The sequence below is a fragment of the Marmota monax genome, unplaced genomic scaffold (assembly GCF_021218885.2).
Source record: "Marmota monax isolate L192 unplaced genomic scaffold, Marmota_monax_Labrador192_F-V1.1 WCK01_AAM20220418_F8-fsc00128, whole genome shotgun sequence".
Lineage (NCBI taxonomy): Eukaryota > Metazoa > Chordata > Mammalia > Rodentia > Sciuridae > Marmota > Marmota monax.
In genome coordinates, this window is record NW_026693452.1 from 429435 (window position 1) to 455198 (window position 25764).

General features: G+C 36.6%; 1 protein-coding gene across 1 annotated transcript; it reads right to left on the reverse strand.

Annotated features, from left to right (window-relative positions):
* Positions 1-8513: 8513 nt before the first annotated feature.
* On the reverse strand, positions 8514-20956 carry Mepe (matrix extracellular phosphoglycoprotein). The gene is made up of 4 exons (XM_046457588.2): positions 20903-20956; positions 17302-17355; positions 16204-16296; positions 8514-10098 (listed from the first exon to the last, which is right to left on the reverse strand). The coding sequence occupies exons 1-4, from the start codon at positions 20954-20956 to the stop codon at positions 8620-8622; spliced, it is 1680 nt and encodes a 559-aa protein (XP_046313544.1). The 3' UTR covers positions 8514-8619.
* Between the last annotated feature and the right edge of the window lie 4808 nt (positions 20957-25764).

Below are 25764 nucleotides of genomic sequence, written 5' to 3' on the forward strand. Positions count from 1 at the left end.
TTGGTCCTTGTGGAGCAAGCAGACAAACCACCCCCCCCCAAAAAAAAAACAGAGGGAGGTATTAAATTGAATTGAGTTTGACCTAAAGCTGCCTCTGTACATATTTTAAGTTTGGCTACAGGTTTCTCCACAATCAGTGAACTATAACCTCACTTGATGTGTAAACAGACTGTAACATACTTTTATAACCAGTCAATCACAGGACCTGATCTTCAGTCAACCAGCAGCCAACTGTTGGAAATTCAGATATAGCAAAGCCAACTGTTAACCAATAGAGCTATCTGTACTTCCCTTCTGCTCTCTATGTCACTTCCTTTCCTCTGGCTATAAAAGTAACTTGCACAGGTGGTGAGGCGGAGCATTCTGAACCATTTTAGTCCATTTCAAACCATTCCCAGACTGCTGCTGCCTAACTCTAGAATAGCAAATAAAGCCAGTTAAAATATGCAACACCGGGTTTGTCATGACATTACTTTTAATGGAGGTTAGAACTTATATAATTAGAAATTAAATAAGAAGCAAAGAAAACTGATATGAATTCAGTCTGAATTTAGGGCCAAATACTAGTACAGGCATTTTCTAGATATCAAGGAATTGAACACAATCTTGGACTCCAGTAGCAGAATAAGTGGCCAGAATAAAGGAGGAAACTGTCACACTATTGCTGAAGTGCTAGAGCAATAGGTGAAATATTAGGCTCAGCTACATAGAGGGGATGAGTGTGGTAAGGGTCACATGACGGTTGGAGAACATTGTTTAGTTTGATGAAGAGAAAGGTAGAGAACATGAAAGATTTCGTGTGGAAAAAGAATCATTCTGCCTAGCACCAGGAGTGACAACAAAATAAGCTTCCTTGAGTATATATAAGCAGTGGCAAAATTACCCATAGGGGTAAAACTAGGGGATCCTGCTGTAGGTAAGCACAGGACCAGATAACTAAATTTCACTTCAAGACTCTATATACCTCTCTAGAGTAAATTAGAAAAAGAATGACAAAGTGTTAATGTCAGGGGGTTTAGCCTCGCAAAATAGAACACAGCTAATCTATCGAGTTTTTGTGTACCAGATATTAGTAACAAAAGAGATATTTTTAGTTAAGACAAATTCCAGCTATGATCTAAGGAAACGAGGAAATCAGAGTTTTGTAAAAGAGGTTTGTGGGTTGAAAATTTCTAGGGGCTTATTATTCTAACAAAAGAGCTCTTGTTTTTGATTATATAATTTTAAAGTAATGGGATGTAGGCATTATAAAAGAGAGGACCTCCTTGTATATTTTTTAAATAACTTCCTACAGGGAAATGTCATTTCCAAATTTAATTGTGAATGAGAGTAATAATGTCTCTTTCCACTTATTTTTTTCCAACATTTTTTTAAGTGAATAGGTTGCCATCTAGTGACTATTCTCTGTTTTTCAGTTTTAAAGACTTGAGCATGGGTCTCCATGGTAGTGGGTCTCAAATCTGCCTGCACATTGATATTGCCTGGATATTTTCCTAAAATAGAGATTCCCAGGACCCACCAAATAATTAGAATTCGTAGTGGGACTCCAAAAGCTGTGCTTTATTGTAAAGATCTTCTGATGATTCTTCTGGGGTATATGTGTGAGAGATGAAGTGTCCTTCACAAAATACAATGCAAATGCTCCTTGACTTGAAATGGGCTTACATCCCCATCATAAGTTGAAAACATCAGAACTTGAATACATTTTGACACACTTAACCTATCAAACATCATGGCTTACTTATTCTACCTTAAACATTAACATTAGCCTAGAGTTGCACATAATAATTTAACAAATAATTATTCTATAATCAATTGCTAATTATTTTGTGTAATTTATCGAGTACTTGTATCCACAAACACAATGGCAACACATCACATTGAGGAGTACCAGTCGTTACCCCTTATGATCCTCTGGCTAACCAGTAGCTGCAGCACGCTGCCGCTGCCCTGGGTCATGAGAGAGACTGGGGAAAGATCAAAACACAAAGTACAATTTCTACTGCATGCTTACTGCTTTTGCACCCTTGCAAAGTTGAATAGTCCTAAGTAGAGCCATTGAAAGCCAAGGACCATTTGTATCTATCTACTTGTTTTAAGAATCTGGTTTTAGGCATATGAAACTTAGTGTGGCATCTTTGTATCTGATATTTAAAATTTTCTTGGCATGGCTAGAAATTTGTTTATCTTACTGCTATTCACAAAGACACATGATCAAAGATACTCCTTATAACACTGGGTTTAATAATGATTAACTAAAAATCAATAGGGATCTAACTAAAAAGGACAGTAAGTTCAAGCAGTGAAAAATCTATGTAAGCCTTTAAAAAGAATGGATAGACCTGCTTTGGAGGCTGAGGCAGGAGGATCACAAGTTCAAAGCCAACCTTAGCAAATTGGTGAGGCCCTAAGCAACTTAGTAAGAGCCTGGAACAAAATTAAATATAAGAAAGGGTTGGGGATGTGGCTCAGTGGCTCAGTGGTTAAGTACCCCTAGGTTTAATCCACAGTACCAAGAAAAAAAAAAAGAAAGAAAACCTGTCAACAAAGCTACAAAATATTATGAATAGTGATAAAATTTATAATAGAGAATACCTGGGAAAACACTAAATATCCTTCAATAGTAGGTTAAACAAATTGTGTCAAATTTATATAATGAAATTTAAAATGATTTTAAAATACTTAATTAGATATAATAACACATTAAGATAACAGCAGGATGCCAAGAGGAATGTAAAGTACGATTTTAAAATGTATGTGTGACTTAGAAAAAATACTGGAAGAAAAAATGTGGTAAAAGTATAATTTTCCTTTATATTTTCTGGGGTTTTTTATTTTTGTAATTTTATGTGCTGAATTTTGTTTCATGGTGATAAAAAGTATAAATATTATTTGGCAAAGAAATGCATGCATTCGATTCAAGGCTTGCTCTCACACGTTTTCACTGACAGATGAATAAGCAAAATGTAAATTGAAATAACAAAGCCTCCTCATTTACTCAGCAATCCAGGAAAGACCACAGACCATGTTGGAGAGTCAGAGTAGAGACTCATTTCCATTGAACACAGTGCAGCCTTGGGGATCGAGGGGACTTTCACCCCTGTCTCCTCCATCTCCACTGAGCCCAGCAGTCTCCCAACACTTGTTATGAAACACGATGGCGCAACTGTGGGCCCTTCCCTGGAAAGTCTCAACAGTCTGGATCTCTGTGGAAGACAGAGCTCCAACTCTGAATAAGAACAAAGGCAGATTGTGTGGAAGAACACCACAGATTCATGGATCATTGCTCAAAAATTCTAACTGAAGTTTCTATTCACAGGGAACTGTCTTCTAGAACTCAATCCTTTGCGCACTATGTGGCAACAAGCTCCATCTCAAATCAGCACATTCTGATTCCTTCTCCTTTGCACTATTAACTTTTGCCCTTTCAGTTCCTTCTTTGTCTCCTTGTCACACTTTCTGTTCTGTCTTTTACAGGAATGTGAATTTGAACAGCTATGATCATATCCTGTTCAAGTGACCAACTTGTATATGACCTATGTGGCACACCACAGTTCTGTAACCACCAGACTATTTTCCACAGAGTAGCGAATTGTGGAAGCCACATATATATACTGTGAACAATTTCTATTCCACAAGAGCCTATTTAGGTTCCCTTTTTACATGGTATCTTATAAATTCCCTTTTATTTCTATTTTCACTATTTGTTGATATGAGATATGCACAAAGATAAACTATCTCTTTCTTCATCATGGACCAAAAATACTCCCACAATACCAATCATGGCTATGACTAGCCATGGATCTACAGGAAACTCAGAGCAGTGGCTTGAAGGTGACTGAGAAAGATGCCCCATGCTAGTGATTTCAAACTTGAGCTTTCATTATAATCATTTGAGAAACTTGTTACAAATAAAAATCCTGAACCCCATTCATGACTTTATACCACAAATGTTATTTCAATCACTCACCCATGCAGTGTTTTTAAGATCAGCGTCAGACCATCTCCATTAGAATCACCTCTGTGCTAAAAATACAGCATATTTTCTTTAATTGATATTGGAGATTGAACCAAGGGGCACTTAACCACTGAGACACATTCCCATCCCACCCTTTTTTGTAATTTTTTTAAAATTTTGAGACATGGTGTCACTAAATTGCTCAGGGACTTACTAAGTTGCTGAGGCTGGCTTGGAACTTGCAATCCCCTGCCTCAGCCTCACAAGCCATTGGAATTAGAGGCGTGTGCCACCACACCCAGCAACAGCTTACTTTCCTCAAGCAACATACCTGGCATGTCTTTCAGAAGCTCTTCAGCTCATCATTGTAAGTAAGAATTGTCAAAGTTAAAATTATTTAAATTCTGCTACCTATCCATTAACCTGACAATCACTGCAATCTAGTTAAAATTCAAATATAAGTAACAGCTAGACTTCTAAATGGGGCATATGTGCTACACTATGACTTGCCGCTCCTCTAGCCTTTATTATTCAACATCTAAACCACATGTGCTCTTCAAGCTTTCCTTGCAGATATTGTGTGAGTTCACTCCTTACTTTTACTTCTTATCTGTGTTTCTGACCTTGAGGTTGTATTGGACTTTTGCTTTCCTTTCTTTCCTGATTTCCTCATTAAGATTTTTCTAGTCCTTTACTTCCCCTCCCATTTCTCTTTCTGCTTCCATCTTCCTTTCCATATCTTCCAACCAACTCTGTCTATTTTTCTTTTTTCTTTTTCCTTTGGACCATCTAATGCTATATATTAACACTTATGATTCTAAGAATTAGTATCTTGGCTAGCAGAGTTTGTGTTCACAGAAGTTTTCTTGAAAGATGGGCTTCTTTGAAAGCATCATAGTACCATTGAACCTTGTGTCATCTTGAGCTCCTGCGTAGTTCAAAGCTGGTTCTAAAAACTGAGTGACGGAATGTTATTGTGCTATGTGTTATGGACTACAGCAATAGTGTGTTGAGTAAATGCCTGTGGCTCGTATTCTTCCTTCCAACTCTCTTGACCCCTGCATTACCCATTGCCACTTAACAATCCTCTGACTGGGGTCATCTTACATAAGTTCTACAAAAAATGCAACAGTATGACTTGAGGATATCAACTGTGAAGATGTATCATCTACAGCCCCTCTCAAACTGTCATATCTGGAGGAAAATAGATTTTACGATATCCTTACTTGTCCCATCCTCAAAACTCCTTTATTGCCTTATTTAAATTTCTATTATTGGATTTACCACCTTCTGCTTAATATTTTTTGTGTACCTTTCTCTTTGACAAAATTATACCATCGATAAGGACCAGGGGCATCTCTTCTCTTCTTCTGTTGACCTCCATGGAATTTTATAAAATGTGGACATTCAATACATGTTTTTCAACTGAGCTGAATGTTATGCAAAAAAAAGATCAGACAATTTGTCCCAGAAGTCTAGTGTGATCGAAAATAGATAAATTAAAGTCGCAAAATGAAGGTATATCTTCATAAGTAGAGAAATCTAGGGAGGTGAAGATAGAAGGAATAGCAGGTGCACAAATAAGTGATAGAGTCTAGAACCTGCTCCCAGGCCTGGTACCAGAGAGCTTTTCTTTTGGGGCACAAGGTGGCAGAATGTGTCCATTTCAATCATCCCTTACAAGGCAACTCCAAGAGGCTAAACTTTTCTGCTCTGTTTTGGAAACCTGTGCTTATTTTTAAATACAGTGAAGATAATATAGTTTAGTGCCTAAAACATGGGTTTAGATAAAGCACAAGCTCAACACTCTGATTTCAGATCGTCCTTGAGTGTCTCTGATCTTTCTGTGTTTGAACTAACTCCTCCACATCTGTGGAAGGGATGAAAAAATATGAACTTTGCCAGTGCTTTGAAGAAATGCCCATGAACACTCAAGTTTGAAGAGAGGAGACAAAATCTGAGCAGAAGGTTGAGATGCAGTTTCTCCACTAGAAGGCACACTAGGACAGACAACCTGTCACTACCCAAAGAAAGCATTCACATTCTCTATCCATTCATGCTTTTCTTTTACAATCCCAAGTGTTTTTCACATGATCAGATCATTCACTTGTAAAAGTCCAATGTAACCTGAAATAGAAGCAACAGTTTGGATTCCAAACACTTATTTGCAATTTTAGTTCTGATATGATAGTCTTTACTTCATTAACTGCTTCCAGGTTTATTTTTTGTTTTTGTTTTTGTGTTTTTGACAATATTATCTTATATTAAAAAAAAACAAAGTATTAGTAATAGTTTATTAGTTTATTATGAAATTCTGATGGTAACATTCCATAAGGGGTCTTTTCATCAATACTGATATCTGTAATGTGCAAAAGTTAGAAATGAATGAAAGAAAAAAAAGACATTCATTGTTTTCAGGTTCTAGTTGGGATTTTTTCCCCCAAGTTTCCTCTCCCTATCCCTCTTTCTCAATATGTATGTTTTAGTCAGCTTTTTCACTGCTGTGACTGAAGGATCAGACCAGCACAACTGTAGGGGAGGAATAGTTTATTTGAGGGCTCATGGTTTCAGAGGTCTTAGTTCAGAGAAGGCTGGCTCCATTCCTCGGGGCTCAAGGTGAGGCAGAACATCATGACAGGAGAAGGTGGCAGAGGAAAGCAGCTCACATCATGGTGATCAAGAAGTAAAGAGAGAAACTCCAGCTCCAGATACAAAATATACACCCCATAGCCATGCCCCAAATTAACAGCTTCCTCCAGCCACACCCACCTGCCTCTAGTTACCACTCAGTTAATCCCATCAGGGATTAATTAACTGATTGGGTTCAGACTCTCACAATCCAATCATTTCTCCTCTGAAACTTCTTGCATTGTTTCACTCGTGAGCTTTCAGGGACACCTCAGATCCAAACCATAACAATATGCATATTATATATATATGTAAATGAATTATGTTTTATGTGTATCTATGTAATATATGGCAGTAAAGTGAGTTTGACGACAAAAATTCTGGAGTCAGTCTGCCTAGGTATCAATCTTAGCTTACTAGTTAGAAAACTCTGTTTACTTATGTATAAATTGTAAAAATAACCATGCAAATTTAATTTAACAGAATTTAACAGAGCATGGCACCTGGCAGACCTTAGAGTGGGTAAGCCACTATTATTTGTGTGTATGTGGAGAATCTCATTTATTCCATGGCTTATATTGCCACTTTTATTTGGAAACAAAGCACCTTCTACCTAGTGTTGGAACTCTGGATCTGTTTAAGGTAACATAATGCCATATGGGCATTGACTCCTGTCCACTGTGTCACACACATTGTTCAACTTGACAGTGGGGGTGCCTCACAGAATGCCCCAGTCATAACTTCTGCTGTTTGGGAACTTGCATCTTAAAGAGACTAGAGAATAAGTAATTTTTTTCTCCATCTTCTCCTTTTCTTCTCTCAACCCTTCTTATGTAGAAGGTGTTAGGGATGAAGAGGTATGTCTGTTAGGAATTCAGTTCAGCTATAAATAACAACAACAACAAAATAAATGGTAGTCTAGGAATTATTCTCATAGAACAAGGACACTGGAAGCAGAGGGCTGATGGGTCTTGTTCTATTGTATTGCCATGATTATTTTGTCCTTCCCAATGGCCACAAAAAGACTTTGGTGCCTTCAGGCAGCATGTTCAAGTTAAACCAAGAAAAAAGCCTTAGAAGAAAGGTAGTACCAGCTATATAAGCTGCTTTTATTAGTTGGGGCAAAACACTTCCATAATTCCTCATCCTTCCTAATAGGAAACAGATTTTGTTTTCAAAACTGTCTCATAAGGACATCATTAACTGAAAAGACATCTACAGTAAAGGAAAGGAGAAAGAAATAGGCTCATAATAATTTGGAATCCGTCAATGAACACTATGTGTTGAACTACATTTTTGTTTTGCCTTTTCTTTTGTTTCTCGTTCTCATATTTTCCCATTGCCCTCTCTCCACGCACTTGTCCCCTTTAGAAGGAAGTAGAATTGACAAAAGTGATTTCATGAGATTTGTTTCAGGAAATAAAATATGCCTTATATGTGCAACAGAGGAAAGAGCATAGATGGCTATGAAGTGGGAAATCTCCATTAGAGCAGAAAGAAGTCAGGAAAAGCTGGCATAGCAATGTGAGCTGGAGAAACACGTTCAGGTTTATCCAGCAGATTAATTTCATATGCACTTCCTTTGCTGGAGGCAAAACTAGTTTTGTTACCTCTGAAATAATGCACCACAATGTACAGAGTTTTCTCTAGAACATTTAATTACAGATTGTCCAAGAGAAATTGTGTTTACTTTCAGAGCAAAAAAAAAAAACATAGGAAGACATTTGCAACATTCACAAGCTTTTTAACCATAACAACTATTCAAATATTACCTATTATATAAATCCTTAATAAGTGATTTTTTTTTCCTTAAGAAGTGTTATAACCTTGAATAGAAATTCATATATGACCATTAAGATAGTAAAAAAAAAAAAAAGAAGAAGAAGAAGAAAAAAATCACCTGAGGAGACCAGGCTTCTTGACTCTCTCATTTCCACTTCTGTCCTCTCTCCCTCTGGTCTGCTGTCCCGGCTTCTCTACCTCCAACTGGCAGATGACTAGATATACCAATGGTTCTGCTGGGACTTCTATAACTAGTCACCGTCACTCTCACTTGAACTGCCACTGTCAGATTCACTACTGTCGTCCCTTCTAGGGGGGCTAAAGTTCCTACTGGAATGGGGTTTTCTGTAATACCAGGAGCCTTTCCTTTGTGACACACTCTTATTCCATGTAGAATTATTTCGTCCATGGGGTACATAATGGCCTTTTCTGCTCTGCGTTATTGTATTCCCTTCATTACCAGGGCCATTATGGGGACCTACTTCATTTTTGATATCATTATCAAGACCCTGAGAAGGAACAAGCAGACCCTGACCTTTGCCCTGACTAGAAAATCTTTGTTTCCCATTTGCGGTCACTCGGTTCCTGTTAGATAGCTCTGTACCTTTTCTACTGCTACCTCTGCCATTTTTTGGTATTTCGTTGTAATTGGCACTTTGCATTGTATCGCTGCTGCCTTCTTTTGGTCTCTCTTTGGAGGGCACATGAGGATAATGGAATTCTACCTTCCCCTGGTGAGCATTTTGGCTGCCAGCATCCACTCTGTTCCCTTCCTTTCCAGGGAGTTCCTTAAAATTGGTGGTGCCCGTGATGTCGTTGCTGCCCTCCACCAGGCTGACGTCAGCAGTCCCTGCCCCTTTCCCTGTTTGACGCTTGTCTCCAATGGCGTTGCCATCACTTTCTTCTCTCTCTGGGATCTCATTATAATCTGGCCCCCTTGTGTCAGGGTTAATAGTCGCAGCTTCATGTGGGCCTGGAAGTCCTGTTTGAACACCTGTACTTTCTGGGTCAGGACTGAGAGCTCCTCCTTTGCTAGGAATGCCTTTAGAAGGTTGACCGTCCCCACTGAAAGGAAAGATATCATTGTCCCCTCTCTCCTGAAGATCTGTGTAACCACTGCCTTCGAAATCACTGGGGATTTTCCTGGCTCGGGAGAGCTGTTTCAGGTACTGAGTGTTGCGTCGGATGTGGATGTGACGAGCATATTTGCTTTTTACTGGGCTCTTCTGGGCTTGGGGATCTCTTTGATGATTCCTTTTATCTTCTGAGTGGGCTTTGGCATAGTTGACACTTGATGGAATTTTGCTTAGAACATTCCTGGGTTTGTGCTCTTTGTTTTCTTCTCCCCACAGCTCAGTCACAGTCACAGTCGCTGGCCTCACCCCATGTGGCATATTACTTCTGATGAGAGCCACACCATATTCTTCTTGGTCGTGCAGGTTGCTGATGTCATCATCTCCATCCTCAACCCCTTTATTCCCAGTGGATTCAGGAAACATGGACATCATTAGGCCATCTCGAGCTTTTCCTGTGTTATGAATACTATAGCCTTCATTCTGTCTATTTGCAGAAGGAGTTGTGGATTTATTACTTTGGTTATTTCCATTGGCTTCAAAAAAGGACACATCTTTCTCTCTTTCTTGGATAATGATTTCATTAGATGATGGTTCTTGATTTCTTCTCTTTTTAAAATGATGAAGAGCAATGTTGTCTTTGCTTTTTTCTTCCTGCTGAAGTATAATTTATAGCATAAAGTGTTTATTTCATGTTAAATTTTTTAAAATATAAAAATTCTTTGGCAATTTTTTAAAACCATATGTTTAATTAATGTAGTCTATTCACTCAATAGAGGCTTATTGGTAGAGCTCATTCTGGAATGGCCAAACCAGATTTCATGGAGAAAGAAAATGAGCAAGGTTGGAAGCATGAGTATGATTCAGATATACAGAGGGGGTGAGAATATTTTAAGGGTAAGTGGCAAAGTCAGTTATTTAGAAAAAGATAATATGAATAAACCTACATGGCTAGAGTGGAGAGATCCTAAGGAAGAGAATAAGAAATAAATTTTTAAAATATAGATTAAGGCCAAACTTTAAAGAAAGACCTAAACTTAAGAATGTGATAGAAGACTGTGATCCTCATGTAGTGAAGAGTTAGTCACACGTGAAATGCATTTTACACTTTAAATTATTCTCTGGGGCTTGGGGTTGTGGCTTAGTGGTAGATCACTTGACTGGCATATGTGAGGCACTGGGTTCAATCCTCAGTACTACATAAAAATAAATAAAATAAAGGTATTGTGTCCATCTACAACTAAAAAGATATTTAAAATTATTAAAAATTTAATTATTCTCTCTCTCCCCTACCCCTTGCCTTTGTCCTGATCCTCAGAAGTATTCATTCAGGTATGGAAGAATTTTTATTCTTCACTCTTCTTTTTTATTTTTCCTTCCTTCTATTCTTCCTATTTCCCTCCCTTAATCCCTCCCCTGTTCTCTTTCTTTTTTTTTTCACAGAAAATCTACAAATAGAAAACTATAGGTAATAATCAGCCTCTGACTTTCAAAAAACAAAAGATTTTGCAGCAAGTTTTGTGACATGAGCTATTATTTGAAAAAGAATTCATTAATTTTCTTCTCTCTTTGTCATATAAGACGAATTTGACAATCGGGATGGATATTTCCGTTCTCAATTTAGCACTTACCAGAATCATTTGGAAGTCTGTTGAAACAAAGACTATGGGGCCCAAAGGTCAGGTTTCTGACTCAGTGAATCTGAAACTGAGCTTTAGAATTTGCATTATAACAAGCTTTCAGATGAGGTAGATTTTGCTGTTCTAGGGACTACAATTTGCAAATCTGTGATCCAGAATGTATGTTTGGAGATCTAGGCAAGAAAAGAGCCCAAGAGAAAATGGATGAAAAGGAGAAAGTAGAGTCAAGCAAAGAGCTTACACCTGAATCTCAATTTGTCCTTTCTTGTGGGAGAGGCTTGTGAAGATGCCACTTTTTTTTCAAAGCTGGGGTACAGCCAGGTTTCAGTAAGCATGGCAGAACGTGGTTAGGAAGAAAAGGGCTGAGACTGATTTTGCCACATACTACTTATTCTTTCTCTCTGGCATAGGCAAGATATTGCAAGGTTTGAGCTTCTGTTCTGGAGCTATGAAGAGGGTGATTGCATAGGTGGAGTGAGGTAGTTCTAAAAGGAGCAATGTAGATGGAGCACATATACTAGGGACAGATATGAGTCATATTTTAAGAGGATACCAAATTGCCTGTGGAAGCCAAGAAAGCCCAAATCACTAATGGGTCCCCATGGAGACTACACTGATTGGATCCTAAGTGATAGTAGGTAATGACTTCCTCTTAGGAAGCCAGCAGGGCAATCAGCACTCAAATAGTCAACAACACTGTTCCATGGTGTCTGAAGAATCCTATCTTCTTCTCCCCTGTGGTATAAGCTGGGTTTGTATTTAATAGTGCATGGCTTATAGCAGCTCAATTCACAATAGCCAAACTGTGGAACCAACCTATATGCCCTTCAATAGATGAATGGATAAAGAAACTGTGATATATATATATATATATATATATATATACACACACACACACACACATACACACACACAATGGAATATTACTCAGCAATAAAAGAGAATAAAATTATGGCATTTTCAAGTAAATGGATGGAATTAGAGAATAGCTTGTTAAGTAAGCCAATCCCATAAACCAAAGACTGAACGGTTTCTCTGATAAGTGGATGCTGATCCATAATGGTGAGGGGGGCACGGGACGAGTGGAGAAACTTTGGATGGGGCAAAGGGGAGGGGGGAGAGGGGATGGGGGTAGGAAAGATGGTAGAATGAGACAGATATCATTACATACATTAGTATATGTATGATTGTACAAGTGGTGTGACCCTACTTTGGGTACAACTAGAGAAGTAAAAAATTGTGCTCCATTTGTATAGAATAAATCAAAGAGCATTCTGCTGTTATGTATAACTGACTTGAACAAATAAATAATTTTAAAAAAGAGTAATTTGGGCTGGGGAGGTGCCTCAAGCGGTAACACGCTCGCCTGGCATGTGCGGGGCACTGGGTTCGATCCTCAGCACCACATAAAAATAAAATACAGATGTTGTGTCCACCGAAAACTAAAAAATAAATATTAAAAAAATTCTCTCTCTCTCTCGCTCTCTCTCTCTCTCTCTCTCACACACATAAAAAAGTGTAATATGTTGGTATTACAATTCCAATTTAAAATAAGTACACCTGTGATTTTAAGCTTAAACCTTTTTAGGAAAAGGTGTTTATTAGTTAAAAAACATACTTAAAAAGAAAGCCAAATATATGAAATTTATATACTCAATTTAAAATAATTAAAAGAATTTCATGATTCATTAGTAAACCAGAACAAAAATTAATCAAAGGCCCCCTTATATGTGTTAAAATTTGACTTTGAAAAAAATTTGTAAATTGAAAATAGTTAATTAATTAAGAAAAAAAAGTAGTGGGTGGACTTAGCCATGCCTGTATACCATCTTAGAGAAGAAGGGGAAGTGAGGATCTGAGCATTTTTATCTAAAAGAGACTAAAGGATTTACTCAAAAACTATTTACATTATTAGATAACCTTAAGTCTAACAGGTTAAAATGAATTTATGTGCATTCCCTTGTCCCTTCATAAACCCATTGGTAGGGTTTTTTGAGCAACAGAATAATTACAGACAGAAAAAAATTCCATAGTTCTTTACACCCCAAATTGAATTTATGCCACTACATAAGCCTTCAAACTGGGAATAATATAAAATCAAAATAAGAGATATTTATGGAGGACTCAAGATTTGTATACAATTGGGCTGTGTGCTATATGTTCTAAGCAAAACCTGGTGAATTATTAAATGGCAAAGACATCCTGTAGGTACAAATGGTATGTGTAGCAATTTTTCTTCTTAGGCCATTGTGTTCATATCCATCACCTGACTATGGTTATGGGGTCCCATGTCAACCCCAAACTCTAATGTAGTCTGATCATCCCCAGCACACAGCATTTGTCACTTTTCTTGCCCTGTCCATATCCCTGTATTCACTACACAGCTTAATTTTGTCTTATCTTTTTGTAACCACGCTTCAATCTTCTGGCTCTTGTTGAGCATGTGAACATCTTCTTGGACATGTTAATTAAAGATGTAAACATAGATGAGCACTCCCAGATAGAGAAGCAATCAGCTGAAAACACACACTTTGGGAGCAAGTTTGTAGGGAATATAGCAAAGAAGATAGAAAAAACAGATTCAGGGAAGCCAGCATCATTGAGAATAGCACCAAGTAGAATAGCAGACAGAAGATGACAATGGTCTTTTTTAATCCTTCACTCCAGTGCGCACTAAAAGTAGTTGAATATGGAAAGAGCATAGATATTAGAACCACCTGCCTGACTCTTTATTGACTGTATGACCTTGGGAGCCTTTTTTAACTCTTTGAGTTTTAGCATTTTTCAGCTATAAGATAGGAAAAATGATACCTACCTTTTAGGATTGTTGTGAGAATTAAATAATTTTATTAAGTGATATAATGCATGTAATGCATCTAGCAAAATTCCTATCATTAAACAAGTCTATATAAATGATAGTAACAATCATTTCTTATGGAACTGTATACAAGTCTTTATGGAATGGTAGTTTGCTTTCTCACATAATGTTAATGATAGTCATTTGATATAGAATGCACGCCTGTTGTCCAAGTCCCTCGACATCTCTAACATGGTCATAGAGGCAGGTAGAGACAGAATTTTTCTGAACCCTCTGACCATACAATACCTGAATGTTGCCCTCTGGCTGTTGGTTCCACAAGCCTGTGGCCCCTGATGACATGTTATTTAAAAAGTGGTTCTGACAGGACTTCTTCTCCCCACCCCTCTCTGTCTTTCCCCTACCCCCAAATAGAAGCACGGTTCTAATGGAAGGACCACCAGTTATTAATTATTTGGTGCCGTGGGGAAATTGTTGAATCAGCTCCCACTCGAATCTCAAAATAAAAATGGTTTATCTAATTGTACTTCAATTGTATGAAGCTTGCTAACGTCTGCAAAAGTGCCAACTTGTAACAATTTTAAGATTTAATTTGAATTGATTTATTTGTGGAAGTTATGACACCATTAATCACCAGGATAACACCATTATTTTTTATATTCCCAAGTATATTCTAAAAGTAGGCAAGACTTTGCTATGAAAAAAAAAGAGAAAGAGAGAGAGAGAAACAAACTTTGCAGTGAGTTACTTCTGAATAAAAAGTACTAGAAACAGTATCTTGCTTTAAGTTATTTAGTTTGGGACATTTATATTGTCCATTGCAATCAAGCTTATTTACTCATTGCTAGTATAGCCTTTTGAGCTAAATAAGTGGGCCAGAAAAATCAGTAGATTATAATAATTCGTTCTTAATTTTTTTTCTTTTCCTATTCTGAACTAGGTAGTTTTTTTTTGGGGGGGGGTGGTTGTGTGTGTGTGTGTGTGTTTTTAGTGCTTTTACTAGTTTCAAAAGAGTAACATATTTACTAATGAATTCTATGCATGTCATTAGAGAAATTAATGAGATTATTTTATAATGGAAAACATGAAATAACTTTTGAACTGTGGTACGAAATAGCTAATCATTTCTAACCATACATCAGAGAAAATGTTTTAAAACCAGAAAAACTTGCTTTTTTGCATTTGCTTATGTTAAGTAATGTTTGGCTGCATACTGGTCTATGAATAAGTTAGCTGGTCTGATTTCCTATTTTCATTCTTCAGTTCATAGTATTCTTTTCTTGGAGCATGGCCTCACCCATTCATTTCTGTTTTCTTAAATCCTGCTCATCCTCCAAGGCCCAGCTCGATAATTCCATTATGTGGAGTTCCCTGAACACTAGGCAAACAACCAATTTTTTTTTTCTACTCCAAGTCTCTAAAGCATGATTAAAAAAAAAAAAATCCCATTTATATGGCACTTTCCACATTGCCTCTTGGGTTCTAATGATTTTGTAAGTGTCTTTTGTTTCTTTTCTAATTCCCAAGATCTGGAGAGAAAGAATTAAGTATTTTACATAGTACCTTACACAACAGAAATAGCTGAATTTGTTTGTTACTACAAGTAAGTTCTAACTGATTTTAATAGGCAAGTGGATGCGGTTTTAGAGATGGCATGTAAAAGATACCAAACAGAAGAAAATAACATTCTGAAGGGAAACTCCTACATCCATGGGAAATGAGAACAGATTTGGAAAAGTGAGTAGTACTTCTGCTGATGGTATTGAAAGCTGTTTCCAGCTCTTTAACCAACAAATCTACAAGAAGTGACTGAGTGAAAAGAATTATTGTCAGCCCAGTGACAAAGGCGTCATTCTTTCTCTTCTGAACATCCCAACACAGATTGAGTCATCCATGAAATGAATTAAAGACACTAAAACATGTCACTCTTAGGCCAAAATGATTTCTCCTATTAACTTTCCCCTGGTGGGATCCCCACCATTAGAGCATATGGTGTCCAGAACATCTCCTCACGTAAGATCAAACCTTACTCAAAATAATGTGGCAATCCATGGGTGTCTGTAGCCGCAGGTCTTGAAACAGAGAGGATTTTGAGCTAGGGCATGGGGCAGGAGTCAGGAACGCAGAGTGGCATTAGTAGAGAGGATTGAGGAGCCTAGGAGTATGGGGGAAGGGAGGAAGGCGCCAGCCAGGGACAGAAACCAGAGAGGAGGCAAAAATAAACTTGTCTCTCGTACAATTTCCCCTAGGGTTAGCCCAGAGTTTGGCTTGCAAAAAGAACCTTCACTCAAAGATTCTGCTTACCTTTCTGTTGGTTTGATTTTCCTTCCCAGATGATGTATTAACATCCTTAAAAATATAATACCCATATTTTTCATGGTGGCCTTTGTATGTTCTCTACAAAAACACAACATTATATTAAGATGAGTGGTCATTCACTACAAAGCTTCCTGGCTTCCTTTCTGACAGCATGAGATATTTTTTAACTTGGGAGAAGTCAAATTCTGCTTCTGACAAATGGTAGTGCTTCTTGGAACCACAGGAGGGTGTGCGTCAGCCAGCCTCTGGAGACAACCAATTGTTCCTTCTCTTTTATCTACTTATCTCTAAATATGTTTTCCCTGCATGTGACTGTCAAATGCTTCACCTCCCAGGGTATATCAATTTTTCTTCAAATTTCAATGGAAATGGAGCATGCAGAAATATTTCAGTGAGATGGCTGAGGAGATCATGAGGAAGGCAGGTTTTACAATACTCACTCTAATGTCCAAATGGCAAAACTCACAGCAAGAATATGCAGCCTTTTAAATTTGCAGTTTTATCCCTTTGTAATTTTCAGTTTGGATAAGGAACAGAAGATTGTTAGTTCTTAGAACAGAGTTTTCTGAGAGTGCCAGGAGAAACTATGGCAGGCAGAAGTAAGCTGCAATTTGGTGATGTGCAAAGCTGAGAGTATTTGCTGAACTTTCTGGATGGATGTGGAAAATGAATTGCATGTAAACTAAATTTTCCATTAAAACCTGTTACCAATTTCCTCTTTTTCCCATTCATTTATCACTTTGCTCTCATGTGTCTATGTGGCAAAATATGATTTGCTAGTTACAATATCCCAGAATTCTTCCTTATCCCTCTGAAAGTTGCCTAGCAAAACATTATTTCTTGAAGGAAGAAATCACACTGAAGAGAAACAAATCTATATTCAGAATGGTTTCTTACTTTCCTATCACACATTGTGTGAATTTTAATACTTGGTTAACTAGAAAGTGCCAAAATGATGTTCGATAATTTTGCACTCCCAGTATAAGCACCCAAAAATATTTTGGCAGTTCAAACTTTCTCTTATTGACGTTTTTTCTTTACAGAGCTAAAATTGAGTTATTTGAGAAGAATGATTCTGTTTACCCTGTGTTCTTCCACACAGCCTTGCCGAGGTTTCACAGTCTGTAGTGGAAACGTCTGCAAGGAAATGAGGGACATTTCACCAAGTGGAACATTCTTTCATCCATTTCTTCAAACAACAAATCATTTATTTTTCTCTCACTGGGTTGTACTAGCCAATGTGGAAAATCATTCTAACCAAAAGAAGGTGGACCCAGTTATCCCTTCACAGTTATTTTGGTATTAGAAAGGACAGTGCCAGCTTTATTCTCCCAGATGGAAACAATGCCACCTCCGTTTCAGAACCAGATTCTAGCACAGAGAACCACCACATGGAATGGCAAGAAGAAGGAAGGCATGATGCTCCAGCGGAGGAGCTCAGATGCTATTGTTATTCACTGAAGAGAGATTTTCATTCTCAACCTGGAATTGTTGAGTATACGAGAACTCAGAGTTCAGTGCTATGGACTTATGGGAAATGATGGTATAAATTCAACGGTTGATATGATGAGTTAAGTTATGACAGTGCTGGTGGTCCAGGAAAAGTCCCACACCACAGTCCTGCGTGGAAGGAGTAGGATTATACCCCTTCTCTGTCCTGGCCAGAGGTTTTATTCAGGGAAGGTGGATGGAGGTGGTCAGCAGATTAGAACAAATTCTTTCTCTTGGATTGATATGAAAATGTAAAAATTTCTTGAGAGGTCCTGATGGTGAGGGGTTGCTATTGAAGTGGAGGATGGTCAAAAAATAAAAAGGAATAGACCTGGGCAGCTGTCCCAGGCCTTTGAGCTGAAGGCATCACAGGACAGCATGCAGAACAATATCTAAGAATCCTGGAGCAAGTTTTGTGCAACAGGAACAAGTATATGGATATTTAATTGTCAGTATTTCTATTTCTCTACTTACTTTTGAAAGCCCTAGCTTATCTGTGATGTCGAAAGGGGAACTACTGAGTAGAACATGTTTGTTCTTCAATATATATGCTAAAGTAGAAGCAGGAGCCATGGTGGGCTGGTTACAGAAGAGAGAAACCTTCAAGGAAAGATCAAAACAGAGGTAAACAGTTTCAGGGGCTAATAGCAGTCTGCCTAATAGCAGTCCTATTCACTTAGAAAGTAGTTTCCTAAATAAACCTTATTTAAAAACCTTAAAATAAACCTTAATGTCATGGATTTTCTTAAAGCATCTTAAAAATATAAACTCAAAGTTTCCTAAAAATACCTCAATGTAAATCTGTCTAATATTCCATTTTATTCTAGAAACAAACAATAGTTTCTCAAAAAACCTTATATTCATATAGCACTTCACAGTTTGTATACTGTGATAGGGATCAGTCATACAGATTTGCATAGAAATCTCATTTGAGTCCCATAATAACCCGTGTAATATAGGTAATAGAAGCCACACTGCCTATATGTACAGAGGTGGTAGTAGATGTAGAGGAGATACATTAACCTAAATCCTCTCTCTCTCTCAAAGCCCCAGGATTACAATAATAAATTTTAAGTAGTTACATAAGAAAAAGCATTTGCTGATAAAAATGTTCCCAAAGCTTACATTAACCTCAAGATATATTTTACAATTTTTTTTTTTTTTTTTTTTTTTTTTTTTTTTTTAAATTTTAATATTTATTTTTTAGTTATCGGCGGATACAACATCTTCGTTTTGTATGTGGTGCTGAGGATCGAACCCGGGCCGAACGCATGCCAGGCGAGCGCGCTACCGCTTGAGCCACATCCCCAGCCCAATATATTTTACAATTTTATTCTTTATTGTATTTTTTAAGGTCCGTTCTTATATGATCTTGTGAATGTAAAGTTAGATCATTTCATCATTCTTTACTAATGTCAGAATAGCTAAAATAGTTCTGGAAATGGGGTTATTGGAAGAATAAAACATAAAAATGAGTTGGGTAGATATGAAACAAAAGAAACAAAAGCATAGGCATCTTCTTAACAGAATACAGGCACACTCACAATCACATGCATTTGTGTATGGATTAAAAATACATACATGATGACACAGAGTACCTTGGTATAGCCATGATATTCTGTGACTTAGAACAAAGCCTTCTTAGTCATATTGCCTACTGATTAATTTTCATGGAATTGCACGGCCCAATGACCTTTTATTTCTCATGTTTTAAAATTGTTTGGAATTTGGCTTACAGTTCTTAGACATACATAAGTGACTCAGTATATATTACATTTTATGCTAGCAATCTATTATTAAATACTTTAGGTAATTGCTAAAATAGAATCTGTGTATCTGTGAGAAAACATCACATTTCACTTTTCGCAATGCCAAATTTTGTACCCTTGCTGAGACTCTTTCATTTGAATCTGTACCCTTCCCTTTTCTCCCAATACCCAATTGGTGGTTGATCTGGGCTTGAATGTGGTTCTGTAATGGAGATGGCATTGTCTGCCTCTGGGAGGAAAGTTGGCACCTTCTTTTGACCAGTGGTCACTGGATCAATGTTGACATAGCACTTTACTGGAAAATGGTCAGAAGCATCACTCCAGCTGTTCCTTGGAATGTAATGCTCAAAATAAACTCATCCTCAATTGGTTAGATTGAACTAGGTCAAATAGACCCACACTATCACCATCATGCCTAAGGGCGTGCCTCTACAGCCTTGGTGAGCTAGGTGATGTGGATTGGGCCTGACACACGTCTGTTTTAAGTAGTACAGCCCCCACAGGACTCTGTGAGTACGTGTACTAAGAGGGGTGTATGCTTTCCCCAAATTCTGCTGTCCTCACCAGATGGTATGGTTCATCCTTGTCCCTCTGGTTACCCAACTGGTCGCCCACTCACTTAGGACCTATATTTAAACATGGTTGGCAACACAATGATTACTTGTTTCCATAGTTCTCCAACCAAAAAGGTTACTCTGAGAAGTTAGGATACTGTTCAGACATTATCTAATTAGCGCTGTGTCTGCATTGCAGAAAATGTCTGTAATGCTCAGCATTGTCACAAGACAATTTGGTCACATCCTGAGTACTCATCTGGGTGAATCAGAAGAAAAGACACAAAGGGAAATAGAAGCTTGAGTTGGGCTAAGTTTAGGTGGTACTACTTCATATCGTTAGCCTCACTGAAGAAGAGAACATCTTTAGCAAAATCCCACAGCACTAAGGTGTTGAAAGAAATACAGAAACATTTTGTACCTTTGCATTGCCATCTGTTTACAAAATAGTGTTGGTGAGCTTTAAAACATTCATCTGGAGTTCTTCATTCGGATAATATACTAATATAGCATAGTATGTACATACTAGAGTATATATAGTAAAAAAGAAAAGTTTTGGCATGATATAATTTAAGTCTTTGAACATTAATCATTAGCCTTAGCTGACCTGAAACACTCTTACTGGCTTTTGGTTCTCTCAAAAATACTGCTTTATGTGCTCTGTAGAAAGTAACATGGAGATATCACATGTTTATTGAAAGATTCCTTAGTGATAGATGTTAAGTGCTGGATGTTTTCTATATGCTTGATACTTTATTGTTACTGAATTAGATAAATGTTAAATTTATTTTTTACTAATGTTAAAAGACGTGGCTTAAAAGAAAATAAAGTAAGAGATTCTATGAACATAAATGAATTTGTAATGCTTACTGATGCTGCCCAGGTCACACTAAAAAGCAGCAGTCCCACATAGACACCTTGCATCTTTGAGAATCTCTGTGAAAAGACAATAATATTTTACCCTAAGGCATTGCCAATTGTGAACTGCAGCCATAAACTCAAAAGTACATGTAAAATCCTTCCATCAGAGCATCCATTTCCTTTATGTATATTAATAATTATATATTATTATACATTATAAGTATATAATATTTATATACTGGCACATGTTTTATATAGTTATATCTAGAAATTAGCATATATATATACAAATATTTTGTATGGCTTTTTTATACCCAAATGTGGATATTTTAACCTAAAAATTGTAAAGTCTAATTATTTCTATGTGAAATGAAAATTGTTAACTATCATTAAAACAATAAAGTCAGCTACAGAAATGATTTAGAGACACATTTATTTGCTCTATTGTTAGACCTACATTTTTTTCTCATCTTTACAAAGAAATCATTGAATATTTGTATAATTCAAAGTGTCAGTAAATTAATATAGCAGCTTATAATAGACTCTTTAGGTGTGTCAAAGTAGCAAACGCCACCGTGAGGAATAAAATTCTATTTCAGTCCAGGCTGGTGCCCCAACATACCTTCCCATATTCATTAGCAAAGTCTCTGAATTCACCGCCATCTCTGGGCTGGAGAAACTACTTATGTGACATTTACATTAATAGCTAGCAATTTAAACATTGAAATGAACTAAGGACTGTTCTAAGAATTTCATATGTATTCAATTATTTGAGCCTCACAATAACCCTATAAATGAAGTGAGTCCTATTCTATAGATAAAAAAAGGTCAAATAACTTGCCCCCAAACTCACAGTTATTAAGGGGCAGAACAGTGATAGCAATCCAAGAAATGCAGCTATAGAGACAGTGTTCTTAGTCAGTACTATGTGCCACCTTAAATAAGTCTCTATTCTTTAATCTTATTACAGAAGTATCTACACATAATCGACTTAATGACAAAACATATATCAGACTCAACAATGTAATGTTTAAAACATAGTTATGGGTAAAAGTACGCATTTATACTTTGGTAAATATATTGACAGACTCTAGTGAGCCCTCGTAAGTAGCCATTAGATTGAAAAACATATATATTGTCAGCATATCTTTGGACTAACAATTTGTTGATTTTCATGAGCATTAAATATTTTACTAATTATACATAGACATATAGCAACCAATATGAAAATAATATTTCATTCTTTGTGATTAGTTGGGATAAAACACTTTTAAATGAGAAAAGTAATATATAAATATTCTTCTAATCTTTAAACATTTCAAAGCAAAAATTTATTTGTAGAAGTAAACAAAATTATTGAATATATTCTGAAGTTTTAGACTATTCCCTTCCAAACTAATATAATTCTAAGGAATTACTTCAAACTAAAATTTATTTCTTCAAATATTTTATATATCCAGACAATATAAATCAGTTATCAAATAGCAATGCTGAACAGTAGAAATATCAGCACAGACAATGTTTGAAAACATAAACATGATCAGATTTTCTTTATTCTGGTTTGTAAAGGATACAACCAAATTCACAGAGGAATAGAGTAGAATTTAAGTCTTTGTGTTACTGTGAATCTTGATTATGCTGATAGTCAAATCAAAGAAGAAGCTAATACCAAACCATCAATTTGGTGATTAGTTGGTGATTTCTATAGCTTAGTAACACACTTCTTATGTTATAAAATAAAGCACTGAATACTACTCAGTTGCGCAAATTGTAGAGAATAACTTCAATTTGCATTTACTTTCAAAAGCAGTAATCTGATCAGAGTGCCAAGCATCTTGAAAATGTAAACAGCTATGATATAAAGCTATTTGCTACCAAAAACATTGAGAGAACCAAATTACCTGGTATGTTTTACCTTCAGAAAACCTGGTTTCTTCTGCAGATTAGCAGTCTCTGAGCATTTTGCTGAAATTTAAAGTTTGTTAGAATTCCCAGTGTCCAATCAGCACTGGCCCACTTTGCACTAGCAAACAATTTGTTACCAGTGCCCACAGATAACCACAGGGGGCAAAGTAATTTTAATCTAAAAATGTTTTTGTGGTAGAAAGCTGCTATCAAATGTTCCAGAAAGTGGAATAAACAGAAAATATAAATACCTCAGTTTGAATATCATGTTGTCAGATAATTAGAATTGATTTAAAAACTATTAGGACAGAATACCTAACAAGTTTATAGATAGAAAATATTTATAAACTAAAAAGTTTATAGATGCAAATTTTTTGTTATCTTTTCATACAAAAAGTCTCTATCCTCAATTTTATCTGAATGAAATTCAGAAACATTAACAAAGATGTTTTGAGTGCCTACTATGTGGTACCCATTGAGGAAATAATAGTGAGCAAAATGGACAAAATAATTCTTGTTTTCATGGAACTTATGACTCAGTAGAGAATACAGTAATAAATAAGATAAATAAATAAACCAGTAAACCATTTTATGTTAGATAATGATATAGATGAAGTCTAAGTATAAAACGTACTGCAGGGATAACAAGCATTAAGATTGAGGACTCTAGGTTGAAATCTAGATAGAGTTTTTGAAATACCTTATTGAGAAGGCAACTTTTGGGTAAAGACTTTGCTATGGTTTGAATGCATGTGTCCCTCTAAAACCCATAGAGTCTTTAAGATTTGATTAAGTCATGGGGGTAGAATGTTCATGAATGGGATTAGCAACTTAATAAAAGAGCTGGAGGGAATTAACTAGGCCAATTTTGCCCTTTCACCTTTCTGCCATGTAAGAATGCAGAATTTATCATCTCTGAAGGGTGAAGTCACAAGGGACCATCTTGGAAGCAGATAAAACAAAACCTCATCAGATACTGAACTTGCAGAACTTTGACCTTGAACTTTCCAGTCCCTGGAACTGTTAGAAATAAATATCTTCTCTTTATAAATAACACAGTCTGTAGTATTTTGTTATAGCAGCATGAACAGATTAAGACATCTGTAGCCACAGGACTATCTATAAGAACATTCCAAGCAGGAGGAATAGGAACAACAGAGCTTCAGTGACAAGAGCCTGCTGGCTTGTTCTACAGAAGAGGCCAATTTGGCCAGAGGAACTGAGCAAGGAGAATAGCAGCAAATGAAGTCAGAAAGGCATTAGGTGGCAGATGATATGGGGCCTGAATGTCATCACAAGACTTTGGACTTTACCCTGAATGAGAAAGAAATCCTCTAGAGGTTTTGAATGGAGAATTGACTTAAGGAGTGACTGGATTAGGAAAAGGGCAGAGATAGCATCCTTAAAACTCTCATGATGATCCCAAAAAGAGCTGATGGGACTTGAACCAGAGTGTGGCAGAAGGATGATGTAAGTGGACGTATTCAGAGTATATTTTGAAAGGCAAGCCAGTAAGACTGCTGGTATACTAGATAAAGGCTGTGAGAGAAAATCAAGAATCAGGATGACATCTGTGTTAGTGACCTGCAACTAGAAGAATTAAGTTGCTTTATATTGATCTGGGAAAATATGCAGAGAAGATAGTTTTGAAGGAATTATTGTGAGTTTAGAATTGTTCATGAATGTTATACAATGGTCAATTTAGGGATTTCTTTTTATTTGGCAGTATTAGGGATCAAATTCAGGGCCTTGCTCTTGCTAAATAGGTGCCCTACCACTGAATTATAACCCTAGCCCAAGAGTACTGAATTTCTTAATGAAACAAGTAGCATACCCATATAAGAGTAAGCCATTCATAATTATTGCCTATTCATCTCTATTGTCCACACTGGCTGCCAAATTCATAATTGTGATAGTTAAGGGGGTTCCATTCAGTCTAAAAATATAACAACCCATGGGGTTTTTACATTGAAATTATATGTGAAAATATGTATGAAAAAATGTGTGAAAATTATTTAACCTATAGTTTGTGATAAGAACTATCTATAGTTAAATGCATTTTAAAAATTATAGATGACATATGAGATTTAAGTATAAGCTCCAATTTCTCCCAGCTCCCCAAATAGACAAAAAAAAAAAAAAAAAACAGCAACAAAAATAGACCTTGGGTGCTTTAGGCTTAGAAAAGGATACCTTTTGTAGTTAAGGTCAAATCCCACTTTTCTGCCATACCAAATTCTGCATCTTATGAGTGTCCTGGGCTGCTTTTTCAAACACCTGCCAAAGCTAGAGTTTGAGCTATTGACCTGGGGCCACAATGATCCAACCTTGAATTTTAGAATATTTGAATACTACCATTGAAAATGAAGGCATTTAATTCTAGGAGTTTTGAAGCCAAACTCAAACAGATATGAGTTCAAATCCTGATTTTACTAAGTGTTTATGTGGTAAATTTCTTAACTAAATTGAACTTCACTTTGCCTCAATTTCTCTAACTAAATATAGGGATCATAAATGAGCTAAATTTTCATTATTACTATGATGCAAGCATTGTTCTCTGTGTTTTTACATTAATTCATTTTACCCTCATAACAACTTTGTGATGTAGGTATTATTGTTATTATACTTACTTTAGCAATGAGACAGAATTCTCTTAAGAGACTTTCTTAGGGTCACATACTCAGCAAGAAGAAAAGACAGAAATTGCAACCAGGCAATTTGTTGCCAAAACAAAGCTTTAAAACCATCGTACTATACAGCATAAACATTAAATTAACCAGCTCTACAAGGTGCTTAGTTAGCCCAGTGCCTACTTGTATAATTAAAGGATAGATAACTACGCATCCCACCCACTCTTCCCATCATTAATAATAATCGGGTATTCAGGTGATAGATATGTCTTCCATATCTCCTTTCTGTCCTCTGTTGATTACATGTCTTCTTCCATAAAGTACTTAATGTAAGAG